This window comes from Salvelinus namaycush, chromosome 9 (assembly GCF_016432855.1).
Source record: "Salvelinus namaycush isolate Seneca chromosome 9, SaNama_1.0, whole genome shotgun sequence".
Classification (NCBI taxonomy): domain Eukaryota; kingdom Metazoa; phylum Chordata; class Actinopteri; order Salmoniformes; family Salmonidae; genus Salvelinus; species Salvelinus namaycush.
Window position 1 is genome coordinate 34,314,048 of NC_052315.1, and position 12,113 is coordinate 34,326,160.

The 12,113-nt window shown below is 47.3% G+C and overlaps 1 protein-coding gene across 1 annotated transcript in view; it reads right to left on the reverse strand.

Moving 5' to 3' along the window:
• Nucleotides 1-247: 247 nt before the first annotated feature.
• The window catches only part of LOC120053256 (semaphorin-4B-like), an 88,334-nt gene continuing 76,468 nt past the window's right edge, over nucleotides 248-12,113 (reverse strand). Inside the window, exons 8-12 of the mRNA XM_039000400.1 lie at nucleotides 7,104-7,314; nucleotides 6,876-6,991; nucleotides 6,252-6,409; nucleotides 5,816-5,907; nucleotides 248-5,521 (exon numbers count right to left, since the gene is read on the reverse strand). Coding sequence (XP_038856328.1) covers nucleotides 4,755-5,521; nucleotides 5,816-5,907; nucleotides 6,252-6,409; nucleotides 6,876-6,991; nucleotides 7,104-7,314 — 1,344 coding nt within the window. The 3' untranslated portion in view covers nucleotides 248-4,754. The remainder of the gene's footprint in view (nucleotides 5,522-5,815; nucleotides 5,908-6,251; nucleotides 6,410-6,875; nucleotides 6,992-7,103; nucleotides 7,315-12,113) is intronic.

Consider the following 12,113-nt stretch of genomic DNA (forward strand, 5'->3'; position numbering starts at 1 on the left):
TGATAACTCTATTCACGGGTAGACTGCTGTACAATCACTAAGCCACTGATTGGCTCAGCCGGCCTGAAATGGGCGTGACTGCGCGTGCAGACCGATGACAGCACTGGGGCCAAGACATCAGACAGTGAGAATGTGCGTCACCTGTACTTGGCTTTTTATTTTATTTTTACTGTTGTTAAAAATGTCAGTGTTTGTACACGTTGTCATGCAACACACATACTTTACTTATTTTATTTTATTGAGTGGATGTACGTATCACAAATAAATCACAAATAAAGTTTAAACAAAATACACAATTTACATGTATAAAACACTCATATAAAATATTTAAATTAAATGTATCTCAACAATATTTTCAAATAGTATATGATGTATTTGCACAGGGGTGGAGAATAATTGTATATTCATTGCTAGGATGTGGCAAGGATTCTACCTATGACACCGAAGTAGACTATTTTCCTTTCAGGTGTGGACTGCACTCTTTATCAAGAATAGTTGCCTGCCCGCCATTGTTATACTGTACCATACTCAGTAATTAACTCCACCCTACCATGTGATATCCCTAGCCATACTTATTTTTACTACTGTGACAGAAACACCTCTACTAAAAAACACATAACTACACTATTAGCTTATTTGTTTTACATGCTAATGCAAGAATTAGGCTCACATAAAAAAAAAGACTGAACAAGTTGAACAGGAACTTTCCACGCTGTTCTTTGCATATGTTTTTATTTGAGTCTGGTGGAATGCGTCAGCAAACGCTGTGCTCCACCTTAATGTGACTAATGTGTTGACATAGGACACAGTCACTGTTAACATTTCACTAATCAAAGAACAGAGGGGATAAAAATGGCTCACACATACTGCTTTTAAAGAACATACCAATTACATTCCTTACTGTAATGACAGAAATCCCTTTTTACATTACAATAAATCTTCTGAAAGTTGTTGATAATATTGTGGCCACACAGTGGCAGTGTAAGAGCAGAATCAGGCAAGTCTGGAACTACTTCTTACACCAATACAGTATTTGGATCCATTTAGCAATGACTGAAACTTTATGATATAGACAGATTTTGAACATTTGTTTGATTGGTGTATTGCTTCACAATCAAGTGCAGCAATGTGACAAGCACAATTTGTGTCCTAGATTCTGTCTAAATTGAGGTTATTCTCTAATTTCATGTGGCATTACAACTATAGAGTTCATGAACCATATAGGAAACTAATTGTATCCATTTATCTTTATTTAAAAAAATGTAAATAAAGTGCTTTTATGTACAGAACAATAAAAACAACTGAAACAGTAGTGATGTATAATATAAAAAAATACAGTTCACAAGAGCTTTTTACATTGGCAGCTCAATTTACAAAGCATTTTAACATACAAACTTACAAGACATGTTGACATGAGTCAGAGAAACTTGTTACACTGTCACAAATAGAAGGCTTGGCTGAAGTGGTTCTTCAACTAACAGAGGTGCCTTACTGCAACTCAGTAGAAGCTTATAACAGCCGTCTCAAACATCTTATGTAAGTATATATTCATTTGGAGCAGTGATCAAACAAGTGATTTGTATGATGCATGTCTGAACCTATTATGCTAGATATTCAGGCTGATTTTGTTCTGCATTCGGCTAATGTATTATTGAGTTTAGATAGCTTGGATCAGATGAGTAAAGTTGTCATTTCTTCACTTGCAATCTTTGTCACAAAATAAAAAAGAATCATGAAATGTTCAGTTGTCAAGACAATGTTTCAACTTCTTCTCCTCCCATCTTTGTTACAATTGGAGTCATTGAAACCCTGATGGAGTTCACACGTGTTGTGCAGACCTTACCAGTATGGGATTTCTGTACAGGTTGAGACTATAATTCCATATACAGGGGTTTGCAATAGTGTCAACACAGAAATACATTGTGACGGAAGTTGAAGCCATTCTAACAGAGTTATTGTACTGATACTGGCCATAATCTAAAGGAATTCACTCAAAGTGTTGTAATAGTATTGTTGGGCATGCCCAGTAGAGTTCTACAGTCTATTCTGTCGTACATATCATGCAGGTGATGCTGCTGCTACCTGGTTATCCATGTGATTAAGTAATGTCACAAGGTCAGGAGAACACATTTAGTATCCCAAGATGTACAACTCGATTCTTTAACTTTGCTTAAAAGGCATGAAAAAATAAGTTGAAAACCTAATACATAATTCTCAACAAAATCCTCATTTGTATCCCAAACCAAGTCTTTCCAACATTCTGTGCAAAAGCAACGCGTTCTCAAGGTGTTTGCTGGTTCTGCACCTTCACCACAATGACACAACTTTCACCAGTCTTCTCCAATACAATACAAATGTACATTATATACAATCAGCCAACATGGCAGTCCTTTAGCAGTATGCTTTTTGCACAGCTACTTTGTCTTTAAAAAAAAAATATGTCCCTTGTACAAAATTCAATATCTAGAATAAACTTAAGTAAACAGTTTTACTTAGAAATTGTTTTGGAATACTTGTATCACCACATTCCACAACGCAATGTTGCAAGAGTTCATATTTACCACAAATTTGCACTGACATAGCAACATCTATGGAATATGTAGAACTATTATTTATTTACCATCATGAACAGCTGAAAACATATACCTGTTATTGGGTATTGTAATGCCTGAATAAAAGCCCTTGCTTTTGGATGATCAAATATTCTGCAGGTTCTATCCTTTAACAATATCAGTTTCTACAGTAGTTTAAAAAAAACACACACATTCCTCCATTGACTGGTCCATAACTGCTGTGTGACCTTTTGCTCCATGTTAGTAAAACCCATTTTACAGTCATTAGTGTCATTAAACCAGAGGTGATGGTTGTAACTATGACAGCTTTCATATGCACTACGTTATGAATGGCCTAAGCACATACTGTTCGGTACAGTACATGCTGAATCAGTCAGGTCCATTAAACATAAGACATTGATTTGACATGACAGTTGTGTTGGATAGGATGAAAACAAAAGATGCATGATTTAAAAAAAGTTATTTTTGGCACAACAATCACTTTGTTTACATAAATGAACACACAGGAGCTGGGTGTGTCACATCAACGACACTAAGAGCTCCATAGCCCACTGGCTGATTCTCTGTTGTGTTGCCACTCTTCCTTTGTCTCTTCTAACCTCTGCTGTCTACTGGTCTCTGAATAACAGGACCAGAACAGAGCTATCTAAACAATGTGGTGAACAGGTTTTTATAGTCTCAGCCCACTTTTACTTGGTGTCTGAAGTGACTGAATTTGGATTGAAGGAATCAGTTCCTGACTGGCACTCTGAACTAGTCATTAACCATTTTATACTGGGACTTCACCCTAGCTACATCAACTCCAGGCCTAGTGATAGTCTTTATCTCATCCCGTGCCTCTATGACACAGAAATGGCTCAAAATCACTTGCATACTAAATTGCATGTGAGTATGCCTCTCATTCTCTGTAATTAAGAATGTGCTGACACCTATGTGCTTGCAGTCTCAAGATCAGATTTTGGTGTGACCTTTCACCCCACTTCACATGATGTGCTTTGCATAGTCTGTCTGCTCCATAATGAACAATATGTTAATACCTGGTCTAGGGTCTTCCCCAATGTCAAGGGTACATTTCAACCCTGTGAATGTCAATCTTTCACAACTTAGGCACCATATCCTCCAATACTTTGGGACTTACAAATTCCATCTGTGCCACTCTGGTGGAGCAGAGGAGAGGGCCTCAACAATACCTGTCCAGTGTTATGTTATTCTGTTGTGTGCTATTTTAACCTCACCTCATTCCAGGCGGTGACTACCTCTTTCATTCCTTCCTCATTGGTTCCTCTCCATGTCTCTCTGGTACTGCTAGCCCTTCTCTTGACCAGTGGATACCATTCTAATGCCTGTCTGGTTATGCTGCATTGAGGTTTATGTACAGTTTCAACTGCCTTGAATTAATAGGGGCAGCAGGTAGCCTAGTGGTTAGAGCGTTGGGCCAGTAACCGAAAGGTTGCTGAATTGAAGCCCCGAGCTGACATGGTAAAAATCTGTCGTTCTGCCCCTGAACACTGTTCACCGGTAGACCGTCTTTGTAAATAAGAATTTGTTCTTAACTGACTTCCCTAGTTAAATAAAGGTTTAAAAAATTGCTGTTATAACTAAGTCATAGGCCTAATGATCTACTGTTTGAATACGAGGTTGTTTATTCCACTGCTATCCTGAGTCTGTCTCAGTGCAGGGCTAAGCCCATGCTTATGGATGTAGGTGGGAGAGTTAAGGGTCAGTTCTTGACCCATAGAGTATCTCTCTACTTTCAATGCAATGCCAACAGAGTAATTGGATGGATTGAGTGTCAAAGCATACAAACATGACTAAACCATATAGAAATTGTTACAGAAGGACAATATCAGCTGTATGTGTCCTACACCCACCATGAGCATAATTCCACAGCTTCAATAGTCTGAAGGCAATCTGTATCAGCTTCTCTTCATTGTGATTCAGATGCACTAGAGAAAGAAGAGTCACTATTGAGAACTGACTACAGGGACAAAATGAAAAAGACAAATGTGCAAAATCAGTGTAATGAAATGTCCCTCTTTGAGAAGAGGTTGGCGGTTTTCAGTGTTCCCTCCTTTAGTGTTTTTCTTTTCTTTCACTTATAGTCCCCTCTTTCCTTACAGTTCAAAGTTAGTCACTCTGAATAACAGTTTTATCTCCTGCTCAAGTTGATCAAAGCTGTCCTCACACAATGGAGTCTTTGATCTCTGAGCCCAGTCTCACCCGAGGCCGCGGGCAGGTGTGCGAGATCTCGACAGTGCTCTCCTTCAAGTTTAGAGGCCTCTTCTCTGACTCTGAGAAGCTCTTGCTGTTGTCTGGTGATGAGCATTCATGTGACGGCGTGTTGCAGATGTAGTTGTCATTGAGGGTCTGGTAACCCTTGTGGTCTGACACAGATGCTGGAACTGTGCTGTTGCCATTCAGAGGCACGTTTTCTGCAGGCTTCCCCACTATCCTGGGTTTCATGTTAGGACACTCACCCTCCTTCAGCATGGACTTCATGCGGTCACGGTTCCTGTAGACCACAAACAGGGAGAAGACCACCAGGGAGAAGCCCAGCAGGGCACACACTACGATCAGCTCGTTCCAGTAGGTCTTGGTGTTGATCTGTGGAGAGCGGGTCTCTCCGGGTAGGATGATTGGCTCCTCCTGGGGGACCAGAGGGGTGCGTGAGCGGCCGATCAGGGTGGTGCTCTCCTGTCTGGCCTCACCTCTCACACAGTAGTTGGCCAGGAGCTGCCTGAAGCCCTCCTCCACTGACCAGCACTCATAGGTTTCCTGTCTGTCAGCCTGGGCCACCACCACTAGACCTCCCTCAGGACTGGGGTACAGGAAGTGACCTGCACCCTCACTGTACTCCCACTTTCTCTCAGCCAGGTTGGAGCGCAGCTTACAGGGCAGCACTTTGAACGTGTTGGCTGGGATCATTATCACCTGGCATGAAGACATCCCTGCAGACAACAAAAGGAAGGGCTTTTTCATTTTTCATTTGTGAAAGAAAGTCCATCCCAGGTAGTTTGAACAAACTGCATTATTATATCACTGTGGTAGCTGAGTAGGAGTGCGCTGAGAAGGAATAAATTAAATGAGCTGGGTACGAATAATGATGTTAAGGGAATATTGGAATAAAATTGTCAGCAAAATGTTAATTTAAATGCAGCAGTCCCAGAGTAGAGCACAGTGGTACAGTATAGAGCCGAAAGGATTTAGTCCAGCAGGAGCAGATGGTATGGTACCGTACTTACGTGTGGGTGGGGGTTTAACAAAGCGAGGGCTGGGCTGTGTCTTGTTGCAGATAACTGATGTGTCTGCCTCGTCCACATCCTGCTGCCAGTGGCTGAGAAAACAGACAACAGTAAATCAGAGAAATGGGTGTCTCAGAACAGCTCTAACTGGCACTATCAATCTACACATAGATGGTCTTGACAGACTACAGTGTTAGTCTGCACATATAGCATGTAAGCAAACAGCATTGAGCATTGTCCTGTATTGTCACTTTTTCTTTGGTGTAGTCAGATGTTCTGGAAAGTTTTCAGTCATTATGAGAGCTTAGCATCAAAATAGTTTATACCTATCTCTTACATGCCAATACAAGGCTAGAAGGCTTACATGCCAATACATCTCTCTGAGTGGACCATGGAAATGTAAAGTATAATGGTTGGTGGTCTGGATGAAACATACCTATCTGGTGGAGCCAGCCTGACATCCAGGCACTGCCTCCCTGTCCAGGCACAGTAAGGGTCTCTGGACAGGACACACTCTCCACAGCTCTGGTAGTTGGAGCAGTTAGCCACAGGGACCTCCACCAGGCCAGAGTAGGAGGACACAAACAGCAGGCCCTGTAGAGAGACCAGTCAGTCAGTCAGATGCCAGGGAGGAATAGCCCTAGGTCATGTATTCACATACAGTTAACCCTCTCTAATATAGTATCAACACCATCCCCTCTACGGCCAATGCTGGAGTAACAGCACAGACTAACATCACAGACTAACAGCACAGAGTAACATCACAGGGTAACAGCACAGAGTAACAGCACAGAGTAACAGCACAGAGTAACACAGGACAAGATTCATGATGGGTCACACGCCGTTTACAACCCATCTGTTTTCAGTTCCCCTGAGAGGAAGTTGCATGCAATTATCCCAATGAACGTGAGCTGAGCTCCCCTTCAGGCTCTGGCTCTCTTCACGGCTCATGGGACCCCTAAGCTGATAGTGCTGACATTTAGTGAGCTCAATATTACTACCACTATGAGGACATGCTTCAGAAATAAACAGAGTTCTCACTCTACACTCTGTACTGTACCTTCTCAGACTCCAGTTCTATGTGTTCTACAGGCTGGGGGTCAGTGAAGAGCACCATCTCCTCAATGATGTGCATCTTGTTGTTGACATTAATGGCTTTGTGGAGTCTCCCGTCATCTGCCAGAGACATATGACAGAACAGTAGATGGTTAATGTCTGCTATAGCTCTGCCTGTCATACAGAACATGAAAGGGGGAGAAGTTCTGTCAGCTGAGCCTGTTTACAGAACCTGTTCCAATGAAGAGCACATTGTAGTGTTTGTGGATGGCTTGGACCCGGTGGACAGCTATCTGGGTGTAGCGGACACTGCGTTTCAGCAGGAGTGGCTGGCTGCGGATCACACTGTCCATCAGGAAGTGGTCCTTGACGAAGTTCAATACCTTGTCAGGCATGTGCATGGAGGAGGGGATGCCCTGGTCCCGGGCTGCATTAGTGATGCACTGTGGAAGAAACACAGGGAGTCTCATAAGCACACACTGGGCTACAATACACACTACACAACCATACTACTCCCCCATCAATATGTGTTTGTATCCTTCAGTTGATGTGGCCATGATAACACTGCCAGGAAATGAAAGCAGCAGCAGCTTTTTGATAACATCAGGCCTTCTGGGAAGAGGGCAGCCAGTGACAGCAGAGAAACAGATAACTTAGCTGCTTAAGCACTGATGTTCAGTCCAGATTGGTGATGTGACTAAGGCAGAACACATCCGACCTGCACACACGAGGTTGGCTAAAGTTTACTGTAGACTTCCCAATGGAACAATTTTGCGCATATATTATAACAATATTTTGGTGTTAAGTAGCTTTCAGCAGTTTTATTCTTCGGCTGTTCGAGCACACATTCTTTCCTTGAGGCTTGTTGTTGTCACGACTTCTGCCGAAGTTGATGCCTCTCCTTGTTCGGGCGGTGTTCGGAGGTCGACGTCGCCGATCTTCTAGCCATCGCCGATCCATTTTTCATTTTCCATTTGTTTTGTCTCGTTTTCCCACACACCTGGTTCTCATTTCCCTCATTATGTGTTGTGTATTTAACCCTCTGTTCCCCCCATGTCTTTGTGTGGTATTGTTTATTGTAAGTGCTTGTGCACATTTTGTTTTACTGGTGCGAGTCGGGTTATTGTGCCCATACTTTGTATTTCTTATGCTGTTGGTTTAACTATTAAACTGCTCCGGCTATTATCAAGTTCTGCTCTCCTGCATCTGACTTCCCTGCCACCAGATACGCACCCCCTACAGAATACCACACCATCTACATGGAGTCAGCAGAAGCAGGTGCCCCTGGTATGTGGATAGAGGAGCGCGTCCAGGAGCAAGCGACGATGATCCAACATCTTGGCGTCGCGATGGACCACGTCGTGCAGACCATGGACCGCTGGGAGAGACAGACAGTTCCTCCAGCGCCCCCACCAGCACAACAGTGCTTACCACTACTCGTCCCTCCAGCGCCCCCACCAGCACAACCGGGGTTACCACTACTCGTCCCTCCTGCATCCGGTCCCAGTGGGATGCGTCTCGACCTTCCCAGGGAGTATGATGGGACGGCGGCACTGTGCCAGGGTTTCCTGTTACAGCTGGACATATACCTGAGCACCGTTTACCCGGCTCCCTCGGGAAGGGAGAGGGTGTCCGTCCTCATTTCGTGCCTCTTGGGGAGAGCTCTGGAGTGGGCTAACGCCGTATGGGGAGAAGGAAATACGGCGCTGGATGACTTCGACCACCCACCCGAGGGTAGAGCGGCGGGTGAACGTCTATTCCACCTGCGGCAGGGGACAATGAGCGCACAGGAGTTCGCTTTGAACTTTCTGGACCCTGGCCGCCGGAGCAAGATGGAACGACAGGGCCCTGATCGACCATTATCGCTGCAGTTTGTGCGAGGACGTCCGTCAAGAGTTGGCCTGCAGGAACACCACCCTTACTTTTGACCAGCTGGTGGACCTGTCCATTCGGCTGGATAACCTGCTGGCTACCCACGGACGTCCAGATCGGGGTCTGTCGGTTCCATCCCCCAGCACCACCACTCCGATGCCCATGGAGCTGGGAGGTGCTGCGCTCAGAGAGACCGGAAGAGGTTCCATCTCGTGCGCCATCTGTGGCCGCAGAGGTCACACTGCCGGTCGGTGCCGGGTTGGTTCCTCTGGGAGTCGAGGCAGCAGGCAGGGCACTCTGGTGTCACCTCAGGTGAGAAGGCACCATTCTCACCCAGAGCCCTCTATTGCACAAATGTTTTTGTTCGTTACATTTCCTGAATTTCCCCCGCATTCCCAGCATAAGGCGCTCGTCGATTCAGGCGCGGCTGGGAATTTTATAGACAGATCATTAGCCTTTAGTTTAGGGATCCCCATCGTTCCTGTAGGAATGCCCTTCCCAGTTCACGCCTTAGATAGTCGACCATTAGGGTCAGGGTTGATTAGGGAGACCACCGCTCCTCTGGGCATGGTGACGCAGGGGGGGTCACACGGAGAAAATCAGTCTCTTTCTCATTGACTCTCCTGCGTTTCCAGTGGTGCTAGGTCTACCCTGGTTAGCTTGTCATAACCCCACTATTTCATGGCAACGGAGGGCTCTCACGGGGTGGTCGCGAGATTGCTCGGGGAGGTACTTAGGGGTTTCCATAGGTGCTACTACGGTGGAAAGTCCAGACCAGGTCTCCACCGTGCGCATTCCCCCCGAATATGCCGATTTGGCTCTCAATTACCACCCCATCGACGGGGGGATTGTGCGATAGATCTCCTGGTAGACGCCGCACTTCCCAGGAGTCACGTGTATCCCCTGTCACAGGCGGAGACGGTGGCTATGGAAACATATGTCTCCGAATCCCTGCGTCAGGGGGACATTCGGTCCTCCACTTCACCCGCCTCCTCAAGTTTCTTTTTTATGAAGAAAAATGAGGGAGGTTTGCACCCGTGTATTGACTATCGAGGCCATAATCAGATAACTGTGAGGTACAGTTACCCGCTACCTCTAATCGCCACGGCGATTGAGTCAATGTACGGGGCGCGCTTTTTCACCAAACTTGATCTCAGGAGTGCTTACAACCTGGTGCGTATCCGGGAGAGAGATGAGTGGAAGACGGCTTTCAGTACGACCTCAGGGCATTATGAGTACCTCGTCATGCCGTACAGGTTGATGAATGCTCCATCAGTCTTCCAAACATTTGTAGACAAGATTTTCAGGGACCTGCACGGGCAGGGTGTAGTGGTGTATATTGATGACATTCTGATATACTCCGCTACACGCGCCGAGCATGTGTCTCTGGTGCGCAAGGTCGACTGTTGGAGCATGACCTGTACGCCAAGGCTGAGAAATGCCTGTTCTTTCAACAGTCCGTCTCCATCCTATTTCCACCTTGGGGGTGGAGATGGAGAGTGACCGCATTTCAGCCGTGCGTAATTGGCCGACTCCCACCACGGTAAAGGAGGTGCAGCGGTTTTTAGGGTTTGCCAATTACTACCGGAGGTTTATCCGGGGTTTTGGTCAGGCAGCGGCTCCAATTACCTCACTGCTGAAGGGGGGACCGGTGCGTTTGCAGTGGTCGGCTGAGGCGGACAGGGCTTTTGGTCACCTGAGGGCTCTGTTTACCTCGGCTCCCGTGCTGGCCCATCCGGATCCCTCATTGGCATTCATAGTGGAGGTGGACGCGTCCGAGGCTGGGATAGGAGCCGTGCTCTCTCAGCGCTCGGGCACACCACCGAAGCTCCGCTCCCTGTGCTTTCTTCTCGAGGAAGCTCAACCCGGCGGAGCGAAACTATGACGTGGGGGACCGGGAGCTGTTGGCTGTCGTCAAGGCTCTGAAGGCGTGGAGACATTGGCTCGAGGGGGCTAAACACCCTTTTCTCATCTGGACTGACCACCGCAATCTGGAGTACATCCAGGCGGCGAGGAGACTGAACCCTCGCCAGGCAAGGTGGGCCATGTTTTTCACCCGTTTTGTGTTCACCCTATTTTACAGACCAGGTTCCCAGAACGTGAAGGCAGACGCACTGTCCCGGCTGTATGACACAGAGGAGTGCCTGGTGGCGCCGGTAGTGTGGGAGCTGGACGCGGACATTGAGCAGGCGTTGCGTGCAGAGCCCGCTCCACTCCAGTGTCCTGCTGTGCGTCTGTATGTTCCGTCTGCTGTCCGTGACCGGTTGATCTATTGGGCCCACACGTCACCCTCCTCTGGTCATCAAGGCATTGGTCGGACGGTGCGCTGTCTGACTGGGAAGTACTGGTGGCCCACTTTGGCAAAGGACGTGAGGGTTTATGTTTCCTCCTGCTCGGTGTGCGCCCAGTGTAAGGCTCCTTGGCACCTGCCCAGAGGTAAGCTACACCCCTTACCCATTCCACAGCGGCCATGGTCGCACCTGTCGATTGATTTCCTGACTGATCTTCCCCCATCACAGGGAAACACTACGATCCTGGTTGTTGTGGATCGTTTCTCTAAGTCCTGCCGTCTCCTTCCTCTGCCCGGTCTCCCTACGGCCCTACAGACTGCGGAGGCCTTGTTTATGCACGTCTTCCAGCACTACGGGGTGCCTGAGGATATGGTGTCTGATCGGGGAACCCCAGTTCACTTCGAGGGTCTGGAGGGCGTTCATGGAACGTCTGGGGGTCTCGATCAGCCTTACCTCAGGTTTTCACCCCGAGAGTAACGGGCAGGTGGAGAGAGTTAACCAGGATGTGGGTAGGTTTCTGAGGTCCTTTTGCCAGGACCGACCGGGGGAGTGGGCAGCGTTCGTGCCCTGGGCAGAGATGGCCCAGAACTCGCTCCGCCACTCCTCCACTAACCTCTCCCCCTTCCAGTGTGTATTGGCATCAGAGTCAGACCGAGGCTCCTGTGGTGGACGACTGGTTCCGGCACGCGGAGGAAACATGGGACGCCGCCCATGTTCACCTTCAGCGCGCCGTGCTGCGCCAGAAAGTTGGCATAGACCGTCACCGCAGTGAGGCCCCGGTGTTTGCACCGGGGGACCGGTTCTGGCTCTCGACCCGAAACCTGCCCCTCCGCCTGCCCTGTCGGAATCTGGGTCCGCGGTTTGTGGGGCCATTTAAAGTCCTGAGGAGAGTGAATGAGGTTTGTTAGAGGTTACAGCTTCCCCCCAATTACCGCATTAACCCCTCGTTCCATGTGTCTAACCTCAGGCCGGTGGTGGCTGGCCCGCTCCAGGAGTCTGAGGTGCGGGAGGTTCCTCCGTCCCCTTGGGACATCGAGGGGGCCCCGGCGTACTCCGTTCGTTCCTGGATTCTGGATATA